This window comes from Macrotis lagotis, chromosome X, assembly GCF_037893015.1.
Source record: "Macrotis lagotis isolate mMagLag1 chromosome X, bilby.v1.9.chrom.fasta, whole genome shotgun sequence".
Classification (NCBI taxonomy): Eukaryota; Metazoa; Chordata; class Mammalia; order Peramelemorphia; family Peramelidae; genus Macrotis; species Macrotis lagotis.
This window is the reverse complement of record NC_133666.1, coordinates 672,392,722-672,413,070: the sequence shown is the minus strand read 5'-3', so window position 1 is coordinate 672,413,070 and position 20,349 is coordinate 672,392,722. Positions and strand designations below refer to the sequence as shown.

Here is a 20,349-nt window from a genome sequence, read left to right as displayed (position 1 = left end):
GGGAACCTTTGCTCTCATCAGAGGTGGCTAGGAGAGGAAACAGCATATATACTCAATGGCTTATAGACATCTGGAGTAAGAAGGAGGGGGGAGCAGGGGGAAGGGGTGGGGATGTGAATAAAGGAGGAGAGGATGGACCTTGGGGGGAGAGTGGTCAGATATAACGCATTTTCTTTTTTTACTTCTTGCAAGGGGCTGGGATTGGAAGGCCTGTCCAGGACCATAGGGCCAGGCAGATGCTGGGCCTAAGGGGTGGTATGGGGGCTCAGGGCTTCTTGGCCCCAGGACCAGGGATCTGTCTGCTGAGCCACTCAGCGACCCTACAGCAGAGTCATAGTGAAAGGAGAGAGAAAATATAGTACATGGTAGTGGAGAAATAAGAAAGGAGGGAGTTGCGATCAGCAATGGCAACGGTGGAAAAATATGGAAGTAACTTTTGTGATGGACTTATCATAAAGAATGTGATCCACTCACGACAGAGTTGATGGTGTTGGAACAAAGACTGAAACACATTTTTTGTTATTATTTGGGGGAGGGTGCAGGGCAAGTGGGGCTGGGTGGCCTGCCTGGGGCCACATAGCAGGGTGATCATTGGGTGTCTGGGGCCAGATTCGGACCCAGGTGCTCCTGGCTCAAGGGCCAATGCTCTGACTGCCACCCAGCCACCCCTACTGTTATTACTATTTTATTTTATTTGGGGTCTTTTTTTTTTCTTCTTTTTTGGTTTTTGCAGGGCAGTGGGGATTGGGTGGCTTGCATGTCACATGGCTGGGTGATTATTGAGTTTACGAGGCTGGATATGGACTCGGGTGCTCGTGGCTCCAGGGCTGGTGCTTCGTCCATTGCACCACCTGGCCATACCTACAATTATTACTATTATTTTTTTTAATTTTAATTTTTTTTCTCCCCCTTTTTTTTTTTGCCCAAGCAAGTCTATCTATATTCATGGGGGGAGGGGTATTTTGTTTACTTGTAAACAAGTATATTTTATTAATGTAAAGAGTTGTGACTACAGCTTTGTATGTTCTGGTGTTCTGACTATAAATCTGCCTTAACAATAAAAATAAAAAAATAAAATAAAAAAACACAAAAAAAAGATTTATCAGAAGTTAGTTGAGATTTATCTGAAGAAGTTAGAGTCCCCTAGGCATGAGGGACAGCCACCAAGCACAGAGTCTAGCATAGCGTAGCGTTTTACCCTTCATAATAATGTTTGTTCTTCATTTTGGAAGAAGACCATGACATCAGGGAGGGGACGCCATGACAACAAGCACATGAACTGGATTTGAGTGAGGGGAGCTCTGCTAAGTTACCAGCCTCAATTTCTTTTCCAGAGTTCAGTGGTCAGATAAGAATCAGGATGACTGGAGCTGGTCCTGAATGCGAGACAGAGTTAAGTGACTTACCCAAGGTCACACAGCTAGTAAGAATCAAGTGTCTGAGGTTGGATTTGAACTCCTGTCCTTCTGACTCCAAGGCCAGTGTTCTATCCACTTCACCACCTAGCTGCCTTCTAGCATACTATAGGCATTCCATAAACATTTCCTGATTGATTGGCTGAGGAATGAATAGAGTTATGCCCCTGTCCTATTTCTAACTTCACCTTGAGCAAGGTTCAAGCCCCATCTCTACAAATCCTTGTACCTCTGGCATTGTATGAATCACAGTTACCAGAACTCGCCCCTTTCTCCCTACAACACAAAAGGGCAACTGACTTTGAAAATTGGTAGTTGAGTCATTTCAATCATGTCCAACTCTTCATAACTCAATTTGGCAAAGAACCTAGAATGGTTTGCCGTTTTTTTTTTTTTCTCTAGCTCATTTTGCAGAAGAGGAATACAAAGCAAGCAGAGCAAAATGACTTGCCTGGGATCCCATGGCTTGTCTGAGGCCAGGTTTGAACTCGGGAAGATGAGTCTTCCTTACTCCAAACCCAGTGCTCTATCCACTGCACTGCCTAGCTGCACTTAGTTTTTAGTTTTCTACATTAGGAGTATGAGAAGCATCCAACAACTTAAGAAATCTCCTATGGATATCATTTTATAATATTTCCATGCCACTTATTGTAAAGAGACTCCAGTTCCCACTAAAGGGAATGAACTATTAATTTCTGGACCAGAGGGATGAATGACATGAAATAACCTAGTTAAAAAAAATTAGTAATACAAATAATTGGCACTTCTAAGGAGCTGTAGTCATACCATCACAGACCCAGGGGAAATAAAGTTTATTTTCCAATATTTCAAATTGTGACTTTTCACAGCCAGATGGTTGGAAAGCATTTTCCATGAACATTCTTTTACTAGAGACCTGAACTGTATTCCCAGTTATTCTAGCAGACTAACTAACCACAGGAACTTGGAATTTCAAAGTCTTTAAAAACACTTTGTCTTATAATAACTAAAAGGCCTCTGAGAACCTTCCAAGACACCTCATTTGCTCCTAAAGCAAACAAAAAAATTGTTCAGATTAAAAAGAAAGTCACATTTATTTCCATGCTGCAAAAAGTCAGCACCGACTGACTTCAATCCTTCCCAGGACCATCTGAGGGTTGCACATGATTCTGCAGCCAGATAATCATCCTTCACTCCTTTCCCCTTCTCTAATTTCCTTCCTTCCTTCCCCACCCCGGCTTCAGCCTGCACATTTGCCTTTAATTATGTGGGAACATACTACGGCTTGGGGCCACTGCCAGCAATCACTCCAACTGGACATTGGAGGGCACTGTGCTGTAAGCTGGACACAGTGTACCACAGAGCCCTGCCAACCCTGCACTTTTCTCCTTGGCTGGGCTCCTGGATTTTTAGGCAATCAGTCAGCAATAGTAACTACAAAAAAAAAGTTTTGGCTTTTCTTTCTTTCTCTTCCTAATGTTCCTCTTTCCCAACTGTTGCTTTGGTCCTATAATAGTTGTAAACAAGAATGAATCACTGCTTTACTGTATCAAAACAATCTCAAAGATTGATAATATCTACCCTGTCCCCCTTTATCTGCTCTTTCCATGTATCTTCCTTTTATGGCTCTCAGGAGAAAGCTGTCTTTTAGATGAACTTTTAAGAGCTCATTTTCTTTTCACCTTTTGATGTGACATCCTTGAGAATTTTTCTCCCAGGTGGGAATAAAGGTTACTGATTCTTAATAATCCTACTATTAGGGGCAGCTAGGTGGCGCAGTGGATAAAGCACTGGCCCTGGAGTCAGGAGTACCTGGGTTCAAATCCAGCCTCAGACACTTAATAATTACCTGTCTGTGTGGTCTTTGGGCATCACTTAACCCCATTTGCCTTGCAAAAACCTAAAAAAAAAATAATAATCCTACTATTGTTCAGTTATTGATAAGGCTAGTGGAACTGGAATAGTTTTATCCTAATGCAGCATAGGGTGAAACCGATGCCTTTTGGTCTCTGTTGTACATGGGAAGAGCTAAGGGTCAGTTGTTTTGCCTGAACCAATTAATATGGCAATACTAATAAACTGTAATTGTATAGTGTTTTAAAGTTTGCAAAGCACATTGCATATATTACTTGATTTGATTCTGGTATAAGGACGTGTCTCCTTTGAATGTAGCAAGACTGACATGCAGAAGGGAGAAAAATAAACACATTACAATCTGAAAGTGAAGCAGCTCCAGATTGAAAGGAAGCACCCGGAACCTTAGAAAGGGCCTCTGACTTGAAAAGCTCAGCTGCACAGGAATAAAGCACCAGACATAATGAATCTGTTTGGAGGGCACCAACTTTTTTTTTTATCCCTAGTTACTCCTCTGCTAGAGACCTCCAAGGAATTGTAACCATCTGATCACCATAAGTAAAGGTAGTCTGCCTTCCTGAGGAAATTTGCTCAGAACCAAAAATAGTTAAACCAGAAAGACAAGACCTCTTCCAAGTCCTACTCAGAGGTGACTAACCTCAGAACAAGGGAGAAAAGATTTCTGCCAATTCTAAGGCTAAGGGGACTTACCCTTGTGGAAACTAATTCTTTAAGAATAATGTAATGTTTAGCTGAAAAGAACACTATGATGTCCAGCAAAGTCATAGGCTGGGGGGGGGGGGGTGATAAAGACTTCAACCGGCCATTGAGGGCTGAGCTAGTGGGTTGCCTCAACTAACAAATATCCCACTCTATGAAGGGCCCAGCAGCTGAGTGACCCAGCCTAGGAGAGTCCAGCCCAACCGGGGAACTATTTTCTACAGTGAAGTTCTTGAGGATTCTCTGGGGAAAGCAAGGTTTTCAAGGCTCCTTCTGATCCAGAATTAGGAATTGATTGCCTACATGTGTGCCTCATTACTATTGTGCTTAAATTCATTCTCACTCTTCCCTCCTCAGACTTTATGTGTGTTAGAAAGAGCGTATCCCAGAGTTTGGGGTTTTTAATCATTACTCTATGCTATTTGAGTAAATACCTTTTCTAATTAGCTAGTTGAATCTTCTGGCTGATTGTTAAGGATATCACTGGGGCTCATAAGCTACAGGTAGATTGCCCACCACCCTAGAATCCTAAGAGTAATATTTGTCAGACCTATGAAGAAGGGAAAAATCTATGACCAAAGAAGAGACATGTAAAATGAACAATTTTAATTATAATAAATTTAAAAGGTTTTGCAAAAACAACACTAAGATTAGAAGAAATGCAGAAAGATGGAAAACAATTTTTACAGTTAATGTTCCTGATAAAGGATTCATTTCTAAAATATAGAGAACTGAGTCAAATTTATAAGAATGAAGGTCATTCTCCGATTGATATATACTCAAAGGATTTGAACAGGCAACAATATTGGGAGGGAAGTACTATTATTATTGCTACTTTACAGATGAAGAAAGAAACTGAAGCAGACTGGGTTAAATGATTTGACTTAGCCAGCATCATGACAGCTAAGAAGTGTCTGAGTCAAGATGTGAATTCAAGTTTTCCTATTCTAGGTCCAACACTCTATCTTCTTGTTTCAAACTAGCAATATGATTGCAAGTTAACTTCTCTTTGCCTCAACTTTCTCATGGGAATAATAATACCCAACAGGGTTCTTGTGAAGATTAAATGAAAGAACACATATAAATTAAACACTTCGTTATTGTTATTACCAGGCTAGTCTTCAAGACTATGGTAAAATTACAGGGTCTTGAAACCCAAATTTAAAAGCTCAATTTGGGGTCATTTTCTTTAACTGGTTTTTGTTTTTGCAAGGCAATGGGGTTAAGTGGCTTGCCCAAGGTCAAACAGCTAGATAATTATTAAGTGTCTGAGGTCAAATTTAAACTTGGGGTCCCCCTGACTCCAGGACCTATCCAGTGCTCTATCCACCTAACTGCCCTGGGGTCATTTTCTTTAAAAATATTTTATTTCTTTTAAACAAGTTGTGATTCTCCTCACACTCCCATACCAATTCTTCTCACTGAGAATTCAAGAAAAACAAAGCCCATTATACACATAGCAAAACAAATATTCACATTAGTCATGTTTTAAGAATATTTGACTCATTCTGCATTCTGAGACTTTTACCTCTCAACCATGAGGTGGGTAGCATATTTTCCTATTAGTCCTTAAGAGTTCAGTATATTGTTCACAAGATAAAACCCCCAAAATCCAAAATAGTTTTTGAAAAAAATGTATTAATTCATTTGGTGGAGAAGAGCAAGCCAGAAGGATTATATGTCTTCCAAGCTCTGGAAGACTTACATTATAATGGATTTAGACAAGGGAACAAGCACATGAACCAATTTTTCCCAGAGGATCACTTGAAAGCAATGTAGCTTGAGATGGATATGAATAAATGTAAATATTCAATAAAATTTGAGCAAAGCCAAGACACAAAGAATACCCAAAATACAAGCTTGGGTGGAGTTGTTTTGGGAAGGTTCAGGGCCTGGGGGAATCCTTGTAACCATCTCTGAACACATTCTTGTTGTGTTATTGATGTTAGACAATCCACTGTTAGATTTAAATAATATAATAATAAGTCTTCTGAACAACATGATAAAGGATAAATAATAACCATCAATTTCTTTCTCTTAGGCTTAGTAAAGCCCAACATTCTCAAACTGCCATAAGCCAATGAGTGAAGCAGAAAGCTGGATTATGATTAAAATATCCCAACTCAGTATCCTCCTCACTGCCTACCTAACTAGTCTAGAGCTTGATTGAATTCCTCTAAGGAGGGGAAAGGGTCACATTGGTGACAAACTTTTCTCTATGTCTCATAGTCTGAGGGATCAATTTGTGAAGGTAAACTAAGTCAGGTTAAAGAATAAACCAAATTTAGAGGATTCCCAATGGATTGAGGAGACTTGCACATCACTAGTATAGCTGACAAATAATGAAATCACTTCAGGTAGCTTAAAATTTCCTTTGTCAAAAAAAAAAGTAGCATTATTACTCCATAAATCAAGTTTAGGTAAAATGGAGCCAAGTTTTCAGTCAACAAAAAGTTACAGAAGGAATGTCCTTGAGCCCTAAACAATAAATAAATGGAATTTGGACATACACTATTGAGGTTAAAGATGCTGCTCATCTCTCAAAAGATGGGGCAGCTAGTCAGGTGGACCTCAGTTCAAATCTGACCTCAGACACTTAATAATTACTTAGCTGTGTGACTTTGGCCAAGTCACTCAACAAAAAAAGCAAAAGAATTCAGATTTAGACTTTCTCCAAGTCAAGTGAAGGTATTTATTTGAGGGGTCAAATTAGGGTCTTAGGGTCATTCTCCCTAAGAATGGACTGGATTCCCAACAACTCAATTTGAGGAGAGGGTGAGCTTTTAAAAGAAGCAGGAAGATAAAATAATCAGGGACATGTAGATGAGGGGTAGTAGCTCAGAGATTTTTCAGAGATCTTTTCAGACTAGGGCATGAATTTATTATTTTATTGATAGGTAGTTTGTCTTATGCCTGGGGGCAGGGTCCTTCACTGAGGTTCAGTGATCTCATCATTTCCTCCTTTAAGGCATTCATTTGGGGAACAGAGAAGAATATCTCATCTTCTGGTAACTGCTTCAGGCTAATGGGGGCCATAGAGATGTCCCTGCCTCACTGGGTCCATTCCTTGAGGAGGAGATGATTTATTTAGAGCTTATGTGGAATCCAGGGGATGCAGGGAAGTTCTTATAGGGGTTTAGCCATCCTGGGCTATCATCTGAAATTTATAGACTACAGCCTAGAGGATGCAATCCTAATTAGCAGATTAAAGCTGCATGGGCCAAATTTCAAAGTAAAGGGGAAAAAAAGATGGAGGACACATTGACAAAATCAATAGAGACAGTCCCCTTAGGTAAATGAATTACAAATAAATACAAGGAAAAAGGTGGAGGCAAGTGAAGCAAATTTCAAATCTGTTCCTCTGAAAACATCCTATGTAGTCTTGTAGTTAGGTATAGTCTCAGAGCAGTTCTCTAGTCCAAGTCACTTGGAGAGATTTTCATTTCTACTAAAAGAACACCTTGGGGAAGCCAAGTGGTACAGTGGATAGAACACTGGCCCTAGAGTCAGGAGGTCCTGAGTTCAAATCCAGTCTCACCTGATATTAGCTGAGTAACCTTGGACAAATCACTTAACTCCATTGCTTTGCCTATAAATACATATATATATATATATATATATATATATATATATACATATATCTCAACATGAACCAAGTTAAACTTGTTTCTATTAATAGAAAATGAAATTTGGAACCTTTCAGATCAGGGAATTTACCATTTTGATTGGTCAGTTTTCATGCTGATATATAGAAAACTCAGATAAACTCAGATTTTTTTATAATTGACATTATTCAATCTTCCCATTCTACTGAGAAATTAACAGCACTTTTATAAGAATATGAACTCTAAAACCCAAGTCAATGGGGTTAAATGGCTTGCCCAGGCCACACAGCTAGGTAATTATTGTCTGAGCCCAGATTTGAACTCGGGTACTCCTGACTCCAGTGCTCTATCCACTGTGCCACCTAGCCACCCCCTTGACTTTACTTGTAACAAAAAGTTCCAGGATAGCATATAAATACATTGAAAACATTTTCAACCTTTAGTGAAGTTTAAAATGAACAAAACTCCTGGCCAAAAAATGAATCTCTCTTTTTAAAATAGACTACAGACCATCCTTCAGATAGAATTAACTTAGCTGATATTCCTTTTCTTAGAATAGAAACTGAGACTGTTTTGATAAAGAATCATCCTAGTGTCACAAATTTTATCATTTGCCTAATTATCCCTATAGCATTGTGAGAAATTAAAAGATCTTTATTAACATGGGAATATGTAGCTAGTAACAGATGCCATGGGGTGGCTAGGTGGCACAGTGGATAAAGCACCAGCCCTAGAGTCAGGAGTACCTGGGTTCAAATCTGGTCTCAGACACTTAATAATTACCTAGCTATGTGGCCTTAGGCAAGCCATTTAACCCCATTTGCCTTGCAAAAACCTAAAAAACAAACCAGATGCCAAAACTAATCACTTGCTTAGTTAACTATTTAGAATTTATAGAATTGTAGGATAAATGGCTGAAATTTTTTACCCTCATCTTACTATAGTAATGCAGATGTGCTAAAGTCTTGGCCTAGAAGACAAGGATTTAACATTGCATTTATCCTGATCATCTGAGAGGATTATAGAAATTTGCTATAAAAGAAAAAAGAAAGAATGTAATCAATATCAAGGCATTGACATTTATATAAGAGGGGAAATTCTCCATTAACTCTTTTTAATTCCAAATAAGAGTCCTAGTTAATAGCCAGTCATATAGGAAAGTTCCACCTTATTCACAGTATCTTAGCCAGCAGAATTTAACCAATTCAGAAAGAAAATAACACCGTGGTAAAATTGAATAAAGAAGATCCTATTTTTGCCCATACGAGGTTGTCCTTTCAACTTTCCCAGGCTCAAAACTCTACCTGCAGCAGTTCTAGACTGTAAAGACTTTGGGCAGCACATGACCTTTTCCTTGAATAGTGGACTATTGACTTAATGACAGTGCAGACAGTCATACCTGAAATCCAAACTTAGACCAATATCAAATTATATTCCCAAGGGATTTCACCTCAAATAGGAAAATTTCACTAATCACAGCTTAAGACTGGGTTACTATTATTTTTTCTCGTATTATTATTAATATTATATTGTTATTATAATATTATACATAATCACATATAATATTATTATTATATGATTATATATAATTATATAATTATTATATTATTAATATTCATATTCTCATATTCTCATACTATTATTTTTCTGCAATAACAGTTAACAATAAGCTCATGTGAGGCCTCATCTTATTCATCCTTTCTAATTTAAATTCATTTTGGAATGAATATCAATTATTAAAAATTAAAAATTGTAATATTATGGCATTTAACAGATACTATGAATATGTTAATTCATTCAAAAGAAAAAAACAAAAAATAGAAAAACACTGGCTGCTATAAGACTACAGACTAATAGATATCCATATTTCTTATTAACCCCAATGCAAAATAAAATCTTTAAAACTCTGGTCTTGTGTCACTAATTTGACTCAGACCTAACTTCAATACACACTACAATTTCATAGTTTTCAAAAGTAATGATCAAATAAATCAGGTAAAACTCTTTACTAAAGCAAAGTTATAAATCTTCCTACTTTATCCAGGAGTAGTCTTAATGTCTTATCAAATTAGCAGCTTCTCCCATGGAATTTATAAGATCTTAGGACTCGGCACATATAGAAATTCCCAAGTTGTTACTCACACTTCACCTTAGCTTAGAAACCAAACAGAAAATTTAGATAGGAAGGATGGTCCAGGCTATACAGTAGTCCAAATAACAGACTGACAATCATCAGACAAAGTAGCTTTCTGGAGCAGCTAGGTGGTGCAGTGGATAAAGCACCGGCCTTGGAGTCAGGAGGACCTGGGTTCAAATCTGCTTTCAGACACTTAACAATTACCTAGCTGTGTGGCCTTGGGCAAGCCACTTAACCCCGTTTGCCTTGCAAAAACCTAAAAATAAACCCAACAACAACAAAAAAACAAAGTAGTTTTCTTATTTGCTTTCAGAAAATAAGGTGTAAGATTATTGGGGTCAGAAAAATCCTATTCCTACTCATACTGAAACATGAAGTTTTCTAGATAAGAAATACAGACAATATGGAAACAGGAAACATTAATCCATCTCAGTAGTTTTCTCAATTTAGAGCACAAAAGTGCTCGTTCTCCCCAGGTTTCCTCTCTAGATGTTCCAAGATTGGTGAAATTACCTTTTCTGATGAGAATCTGGGGTCACCTGAATTGTTATGAGGATTTTCAGGGTCCTTGTTAGCCACTTCCCCAATAAATCAGCACAGGTTACAGCCAGATAGGCACACCGCAGTTTATCCACTCAGGAGTGTCTCACAGCCCAGGTGTTAAACTTATGTGACTCATAATTGCACAGATAGAATTCTGGGTTTGGAGTAGGAAGACTCATCTTACTGAGTTCAATCTGGCCCCAGACACTTACTACCTTTGTAACTCTGGGCAAGTCATTTAGCCTTGTTTGCCTCAGTTTCTACATACATAAAATGAGCTAGAGAAGGAAATGGCAAACAACTCCAGTATCTTTGCCAGGAAAACTCCAAGTAGTGTCATGAAGAGTTGAACACAACTGAACAACAACCGAACAACAAAAAAACATACATTTAATACTCTCTTCCCTGGGGAGAGACAGAAAACAGTCAAATGGAATTGAAGGAAGTATAAAAGTTTTATCTTCCAAACAGGGGAAGCAATTTTTAAGTTTGACATTTTATAAACTATTGTCTACCTGATCCAGCTTTTCTCCAGCTTTTCTCCAGCTTGGGAAAGAAAAAGGCTTCTTTGATCCAGAAAGAGAATGTTTTCCTTTATCTTCCTGCATATACTATGAATGATTTAGAACTTAATGGCTAGATGAATTAAAAATTAAGTCACTTAAAAGAATTGTAATAGACTGAATTTTCACACTCTTAAGAAATCAAATTGGCAAAGTTTTGCCTGGCAAGATGAAAAAATACCTTTAGACTTTGAAAGTTTCAATTTTGAGCAAGGAAAAAAATATAGAACTAGTGATTTTCTTTTTTTTTTATTTTTTATTAAAAATTTTAGTTATTTTGAGTTTTACAAATTTTCCCCCAATCTTACTTCCCTCCCCCCACCCCATACAGAAAGCAATTTGTCCATCTTTACATTGTTTCCATGTTGTACATTGATCCAAATTGAAGGTGATGAGAGAGAAATCATATCCTAAAGGAAGAAACATAAAGTATAAGAGATAAAAACCTTAAAAAAAGGGGGGGGGTGGCTAGATGGCATAGTGGATAAAGCACCGGCCCTGGAGTCAGGAGTACCTGGGTTCAAGTCCGGTCTCAGACACCTAGTCCTTGGACTTTGTTCAAACTCCATGGTCCTTGATCTGGATGCAGATGGTATTCTCCATTGCAGACAGCCCCAAATTGTCCCTGATTGTTGTACTGATGAAATAAGTGGGTCCATTAAGGTTGATCATCGACCCCCTGTTGCTGTTAGGGTATACAGTGGTCTTCTGGTTCTTCTCATCTCACTCAGCATCAGTTCATGCAAATCCCTTTAGGTCCCTGCATTCCTGTCCCTCCTAGTTTCTAATAGAACAATAGTATTCCATCACATACATATACCACTGCTTGTTAAGCCATTCCCCAATTGAAGGACATTTTACTTGATTTCCAATTCTTTGGCACCACAAACAGGGCTGCTATTAATATTTTTGTATAAGTAATGTTTTTATCCTTTTTCATCTCTTCAGGGTATAGACCCAGTTAGTGGTATTGCTGGATCAAAGGGTATACCATTTTTGTTGCCCTTTGGGCATGTAAGAACTAGTGATTTTCACCCAAATTGAGAGAATATAAAGACCTCATTTTTGTCAAGTATCTAAATAATCAGTACTATAATAGTAGTATATAGCTTAAGATTTAGTAGAATATTAAAGAAAAGTTTAAGGAAATTTTAGATCTCATTTAGGTAATGGGAAAATAAGATTTCCATGTCTAATAATTTGTGAACTTTATTTAAAGAAACGCTTGTTTCCTCTTCAGAAAGTAAGTTAATCTTGATTACTCCATACAAGTCTGTGAAAATTGGCAGATAAAATTATTTCTTCTTGTATAATAACTCAGAAATGTATTCAATTGAATTGATATCATTGGACAGGCATTAAGTTTGTGTGGTCTGGTTTTAAATCTCTGATATTGGAGTATTGGGGGGGGGGTTTGTTTATTAATGCTATATCTTTCCGTAGTTAGCTATAAAGATAATTTTTAGCATTCATTTTTTTTAAAATTTTGAGTTCCGGAGTGGCTAGGTGGCACAGTGGATAAGAGTACTGGCCTTGGAGTCAGGAGTACCTGAGTTCAAATCCAGCCTCAGACACAATAATTACCTAGCTGTGTGGCCTTGGGCATGCCACTTAACCCCACTGCCTTGAAAAATCTAAAAAATAAAAAAATTTTGAGTTCCAATTTTCTCTCTCCTTCCCTGATTCAGTTAGTAATTTGATATAGGTAATACATGTTCAAACATGCAAACCATATTACTATATCAGTTATGCTGTGAAAGAAGACACGACACAGACCCAAAGTGGAAAAAATACATGAAAAAAAATAAAGTAAATAATAGTGTTTTTCAATCTGCATTTGTACTACATCAGTTCTTTCCCTGGAGGTGGATAGCATTTTTCATCGTGAGTCCTTTGAAATTGTCTTGGATCATTGTATTGCTAAGAATAGCTAAGCCATTTACAATTGATCAACTTACAATATTGTTGTTACTGTGTACTATGTTCTCCTGATTCTGCTCAATTCAAAATGCATCAGTTCATGAAAGTCTTTCCAGGTTTTTCTGAAATCTGAAATTTAGCACAGTAATGTTTCATTACAATTTCATACCACAACTTGTTTCTCCATTCTCCAATTGATGGATATCTCATTTTCCAATTCATAGCCACTACAAAAAAGCGCTGCTATAAATATTTTTTGTACAAATAGGTCCTTTCCTCAGCCCTTTTTAAAAAAAACCTCTTTGGGATAAAACTCTAGTAATGGTATTGTTGGATCGAAAGGTATGCACAGTTTTATAACTCATTGGCCATAGCTCCAAATTGCTCTCCAGAATGGTTAGATCGGTTCACAACTTTCCCAGCAGTGCATTAATGTTCTAATTTCCCTACTTCCCTTCCCAACATTTATTTTCCCTTTTCTGTCATATTAGCCAAGCTGATAGGTATGAGGTAGTATCTCAGAGTTGGTTTTCAATCTGTATTTCTCTTATTAGTATTGATTTAAAGCATTTTTTATAGTTCTATAGTTAGCTTTGATTTCTTCATTTCTTTCCATATCTTTTGACCATTTATCTATTGGGTAAGGACTTCTGTTTTTATTCATTTAACTCAGCTCTCTCTATAGTTGTGAAATAAGTCCTTTAGCAGAGATACTTGCTATAAAAATTGTTTCCCATCTTTCTGCTTTTCTTCTAATCTTAGTTTTGTTGTGCAAAACCTTTTTAATTTACTATAATTAAAATTGTTCATTACATCTTGTAATGTTCTCTGTCTCTTGTTTGGACATAAATTGTTCCCTTCTTCATCAATCTGACAGATTAACTATTCCTTCCTCTCCTAATATACTAATGGCATCACTCTCTATATTTAAATCACATCCCCATTTTCATCTTATTGTATGTTGTAAGATGTTGTTTCTGCCATACTGTTTCCAATTTTCCCAGCAGTTTTTGGCAAATAGTTAGTTCTTGTTCCCAAAATTGGGGTCTTTGGGTTTATCAAACACTAGAGTCTTGTGTACCTAATTTGTTGCACTGTATGATATTGTTTTATATTAATATTTACTTATAATTTCTTGGATTGAAATTTTGGGAAATCATTGCACAAAAAAATGCTATAATTTTATAACTCTGAACTGTTACTCTTTGAGGACTTTTGCAAAGTGCCTTCCTGGCTAAAGACTATCTTTCATATTCAAATGGGTGTGCTCCCCTTTTGTCAAAGTTAACTTTTTATTTTGAGAAATATCCTAATTGGGGCGGCTAGGTGGCCCAGTGAATAAAGCACTGGCCCTGGAGTCAGGAGTACCTACACTTAATAATTACCTAGCTGTGTGGCCTTGGGTAAGCCACTTAACCCCATTGCCTTGCAAAAACCTTAAAAAAAAGTCTGTTGTTAAAATGAATATTAAGATGCATTAACCTATTCCCTGTTCTTTTTTCTTTTTGATTTTAATCAGATTTAAAACACAACTGAAAGTTTAATTTCAGATCTTCTATGTTAAGTTCTTTGTAAAATTGTTAATTATACCTCAATCTATGACTCGAAACACCTTAGGTCTCCATTAAAAATTACTCTTGAAGTCTGGGTTCCCCACTTTGAGTGTGGACATTTTTGTCAAATAGTTACAACTCTTTAAATCAGTAGTGCCAGAATTCATGCAGGGTGTGTTTGAGTTTTGGAAATAATTTTGATTTCCAAATTTGTTAAGAGGTTTTGTTAGAATATTTTAATTAATTTTTTATTACTTGTCAAATTTACTATGTATTCAAATAGCCATTTTGTAGTGCTATGAATCTTCAAATGCCCCAGGGATTTTAATACACACATATATTTGAATATATAAATTCAGGGTCAAATATAGAATTGTGAAAAGTGGATATTTCTGAAGAATATAACTAACTTTATTTTGTGCCATATTTGCTATTATTATAAAAATGCACCAAGTCTCCTTCAATATCTCCCTTCCTCCAATCTCTTTACTATTGCAAATGAAAACTCACAGGACTTATAATAGTTCTAGGAATTTACCCACTTTTCTTTATTCTATCAAATAAGACACATAGTAGGAGGGAGCATCACAGATGTTCACTAACAAAGAAAATGTTATTTTCTTTGGTCTGGTGTAAATGTCTCTTCATGTCTTTTGACCCTACCTGTTCTTACCCAAGACAGCTTTGTAAGCCTGCCTACATAACCTGATATTTATTACCAAAACTCATATCTGTTACCTTACTGAAGGGCAAGGTGATCTATCCACTCTCAAATGTATCGATAAACTTCCAAGTAACAGTTTATAACTGGCTTATTTATGAGTGGCTAGCAAGGACCCAGAAGATTCTTGCAGCAGGAGATGATCAAGACTTTTCACGTTCTTACCTTTTGTGTTTCTAAGGTAACATAACTCAAATAGCTTAGCTTGAGAAAATAATATGTAATTTTCCTTCTAAAATAGCAGCTTCCAGGAAATCGGTGTCATTTTTTTTTTGCTTCTTTTTGTTTTGTTTGTTTCATTCATTAAAACATTTTCTCAATAACTTTTGATTCTACTTATACCCTTCTCCTTCCCCTCTCCTAGATAGCCATCTCATCTGACAAAGAATTTCCTTCTGTATCACTGTTGTTGAAATATGAAGGCTTTATCGGCACCTTAACACTTTGGAAACTGCTCTTCTACATTTGTCCTTCATTTACTGTAGTTTGGCCTTTCTCTGAGGCCTACTAAGCAAAGTTTCATCCCTGAAAATCCTGGAATTAGTTGCTGGGTTAGTGATCAAAACCAACATTGTATTTTTATTGGACACTTTTCCCTGTGATTCTGCTGGAATTTCCAAGGACTTTTCTTGCTCCTATAACCAACAAAAGCTCTTAAGATGGGAGAGTTTTAAAGACTGTTTTCTGCCCTAAAAATACGGACCTCCTGCTATAGTTGGCAATGAGACTATTGCCCTCATAATGATACATTAGCAACTGACCTCTGGCCAGAATGTGTCTTTTTTCCTCTTTCAGAAATCTCAAATAGGTTATTGTATTTGGCTCTTGGTCTCTTTTTCTGCTGCAATTTCTTCCTTTCTGGTAAACTGGGTGCTAGAGCAGCCAAGTTGAACCCAGGTAGGAGAGAGGGGAAGGAAGAAGAGAGGAAAGGAAGTACTTGAGGCTTGCTTTGATATTATCTTTAACTTATCTTTTCCTCAGTCATCTACAGATAGGCATGGGTAATTTTTTTTAAATCCTGTCTGACTCTCTGTGATCCCCTTTGGAGTTTTCTTGGCAATAATATTTGACTGGTTTGCCATGTCCTTCTCCAGCTCACTTTAAAGAAAAGGAAACTGAAGAAAACAGGGTTAAGTGACTTGCCCAGGGTCACACAACTAATAAGGGTCTGAGGTCGCAGTTGAATTCAGGTTTTCCTGACTCCAGACCCAGAGCTATATCCATTGTGCCACCTACCTACTCCCATGGGTTACTTTACAATGGAGCAAGTGAGGGAAATCGAAACATTCTTTAAAATGTTTAATCTAGGGGTGGCTAGGTGGCACAGTGGATAGAGCACCAGCCCTGGAGTCAGAAGTACCTGAGTTCAAATCCAGCCTCAGACACTTAATAATTACCTAGCTATGTAGCCTTGGGCAAGCCACTTAACCCCATTTGCCTTGTAAAAACCTAAAAAAAAAAATGTTTAATCTAAAGCAAGGGGATTTTAACCTTTGTTGTATCATGGATTCCTCTGGCAGTCTGGTAAAACCTATGAGCCTCTTCTTAAAATAATGTTTTTAAATGAATAAAATAAAGTATATAAGATTACAAAAGAATATTGAAATACAATTTTCAAATTAAAAAAAAAAGAAAAACAATGACCTATCTGGTTAGCCCTTGGTTTAATGAGATGAGACATCACAAACTTATAGACCCAAAGGTCATCTAGTCCAGCACCCCTTTTGACACGTGAGAACAGTGTACTTCAATGGAGGTAGAGGGGAGTTGGGCAGCTCACCTAGTGATTAAGCAGCAGGAGGAGGTTTTGAGGCTCTTCTACCTGACTCCAGAGCCCGAGTTCTTTCTTCTGCCACTTTCCTCTGTCCAAACAGTGAATGAAGAGGCTTAATTACCCAGAACCCACAACCAATCCTGGCTTGCCACTAAATACTTCTATTTTCTAACAGAAAAGGGAAATTCAGCTTTTATGGCACCAAAATACTTCTCAGGAATATTAGTGAACATTTTATCTTCTACCCTCTTCCTCATTTCAGTTCTTTGGCTTCTTGACACCAAGGCAAGAAAACTCAACTCTTCATATTGAAGGAACTTCCTTTTGGCTTAGCAAAAATCACATCCCACAATCTCCCAGGGCACAGGAAATTACGTTTATCACCTCAAGGTGGACTGTCTCAGAATAAGAACAGCTGGATATTTATTGACTCAGTTACACTTTGGCTAACCCATATGTCTACGTGTGTTCCTTTGTAGTTAGGGAGGCCAGAAGAGTGGAATATCTCCCCTAGAAATTCAGCCTGGTGAGCTGGACTTATGAGAAGCTGTTTACTTTCTGAAGGTCAAACCACCCATAGAGGGTTGAGGCCTTATGTGGGTCACTCCTTAGATCAAAGAGAAAAATATTTTTGCCTATGACAAAATGACAACATAAAATTTTTTTCTTTGTCTTTATGGCCAACTCAGTATTTCTGAAAGTAATTATTTAGTATCTCAATATATTTACTCTTTCTCCTGCTCTCCAGACTTTTGGAACGTACACAGCTCATTAGCTCCTCCATCAGGGAAAGAGAGAAGAACCAGAGGAGAGAAAAATCAAATCACTTGATTTGTTAGCTGCTTGGCAAGAAATCTGAGGGGCTAATCACCCAGAAGGTTGACATCACTGGGCTTCTACTATGAGTAAAACTCCAGAGTGACAGCGAAGTAGACTTAACTGCAATGGAATTTTTACATAATAAGCAAATTTCACTGATATTTAATAACCTTACTGTAAGGGCATTAAAAATTTGAACATGGGGTCAAATGGGGAAAGAGAGTAGGGTGGATAGAGTTTCCTTTTTTATGAGGGTAGGCACTGTTTTCATTTTTTCTATCCTCCAAACTTGTTGAGTGATATTTGGTTTGGAGAAGATGAATGATCTTTTTTTTTGTAAAACCACTGAGTTTTTTATGAGACCCTTGACAATATTTTATAACAAAACTCAATGTGCTCTGATAACTTAAAGAGTAAGTGTAGGGGCAGCTGGGTGGCATAGAGGGGTGGCTGGATGGCGTAGTAGTGGCGGTTGGGTGGTGTAGTGGATAAAGCACCGGCCCTGGAGTCAGGAGTACCTGGGTTCAAATCCAGTCTCAGACACTTAATAATTACCTAGCTGTGTGGCCTTGGGCAAGCCACTAAAACCTTAAAAAAAGAAAGAAAGAAAGAAAAAGGAAATGTATAAAGATGAAGGGACTAGGGGCAGCTAGGTGGGAACAGTGGATAGAGCACCAGCCCTGGAGTCAGGAAGACCTGAGTTCAAATGTGACCTCAGACACTTAATTATACCTAGCTATGTGACCTTGGGCAAGTCACTTTAACCCCATTGCCTTGCAAAAAACTTTTTTAAAAAGTGAAGAAAGGTGCCATACAAAGTTACTGTGAAGGAAATTAAATGGAGGGTTAAAAACAAAGTCTAGAGCTGAAATGTTAAATGTTAATAAAAATAGCTAGCATGTGTACAGGGCAACTAAATGGCACAGTGGCTTGGGCTTGGAGTCAGGAAGGCTCATCTTCCTGAATTCATATCTGACTTTAGATACTTACTAGTTGTATGGCCCTCGGCAAGTCTTTTGATCCTGTTTGATTCAGTTCCTTGGAAAAGGAAATGACAAATTACTCCACTGTTTTTGCCAAGAAAATCCCAAATGGATTCAGGAAGATTCAGACAGGACTGAACAAGGACAAAAGCATTTATATGAAACTTTAAGTTTGCAAAGAGCCTTCAAAATATCTTATTCTATTTTCACAACCACCATGGAGTATAGACATTATTATTTCCATTTTACAGATGAACTCAGAAAGGTTAAATTATTTTTTCAAGATCCCACAGACAGGAAGATCTGATGTCCAATTTGAATTCAGGCCTTCCTGACTCCATGCCTGTAAGTCTCTCCATTGTGCCACCTAGCTGCCCAATGCATTCATTTAAAAATATACTTATTTAACTTGAAGCATAAACAGAAATAGACCTTTGAAGAAAAATCACCCTAAAAAGATTCCTTGAATGTTTCCATTTCCCTTCCCTCTCCTTGTGCCCACTGAAAATATTAGCCATTTAAAAAACTAAGATATGACCTGATTGAAATCCTGATTAATCACACACACACATTATGATCCACTGGGCAAAAATCTAATTTAAAGGATAAAGATGTTATGGAACTGGACCATGTAGCATTTCCATAATGACCCAAAGTGAATTTAGACTCTGAAGATAGTTACTTTCCTTCAGCTTTGGAGATATTCAGCTATTACCTAAATCAATTTAGCTATTTCTTAAGGAATCTGCAGGAAACATTACATTAGTGAACATTCCTAACCACATCTACTTGAATACAAGTACAAAAATATATAAGGCAGGAGGAAAAATATACAATGGAAGCCAAACACAGAGTTCTGTAACACAATGAACAATTCACTGAAAGAACACAATATGTCAAGTTACATAATCCTCAAGTCAGCCTTTTAACAAAAAGGGGCTGTTCCCCATATTATAGTATATGAAGAATAGTAGGATTTTATTGTAGAGAAATAATTAATGTAGAAACTTGTGAAACTGGACCTGGGCACCATCTTTGAGAAGCTGGATTCCATTTCCTTAGGCTTGAAAATGCTACAAGCTGATATGGGTTGATATAAGCAAAGAACCCCATGACTTACCTGCCTCTCCTGGACAAACCCTCTAAGGGACCAGGTAAAGAAATATAGTTTGGAGTTTTTTGATTTTTGTTTTTGGATTTTGTTTTGTGGATAAGAAATCACATTTACAAAGTTATATCCTAGAGTGAGAGTGCATGTTAGCATAAAAATGTTAGAAGGTCCAGGAGATAAGTTAATTTGATTTCTTATTAGTTATTAAAGAGAGTACAAGATGACAGACTCCAAACCTAACCCTAAAACAAGGCAAAGTATTAACTGATCCAAATTTGACATGCTGAGGAAATATTGTTAAACCTAGGGAATAAGATCTGTTTTTAGACCCAGTTGATTATTTACACAGTCCTATTAATTAGGGAGCTAACAATGAATGCCTTTCAGGGGTTTGGGGACAGAAAGAAAGTGAAGGCCAGTTTGGAAAATGCTACATTTGTTCAGTATCCTAATATTTCCAAATCAAAGTGTTTAATAAATTCTTCAGTCAGGTCCTAGAGGAATCATGGAAAAATATAGTTTTGGAGATATACATATATTCACAATATAGTATATTTATTATGTGTGTATGCACATACACACATGTTTGTATTCACACATATAGATGCATGTGAATGTGTATATTGCGTATCACCATTAACTTGTGGCAAAT

The 20,349-nt window shown here is 37.3% G+C and overlaps 1 protein-coding gene across 1 annotated transcript in view; it reads left to right on the top strand.

The window, feature by feature from the left end:
• BRAP (BRCA1 associated protein) overlaps positions 1-17,680 on the top strand; it is a 54,965-nt gene extending 37,285 nt beyond the window's left edge. The window contains exon 12 of the mRNA XM_074205734.1: positions 17,533-17,680. Within this exon, the coding sequence (XP_074061835.1) occupies positions 17,533-17,623 (91 nt within the window). The 3' untranslated portion in view covers positions 17,624-17,680. The remainder of the gene's footprint in view (positions 1-17,532) is intronic.
• The last annotated feature ends 2,669 nt before the right edge of the window (positions 17,681-20,349 follow it).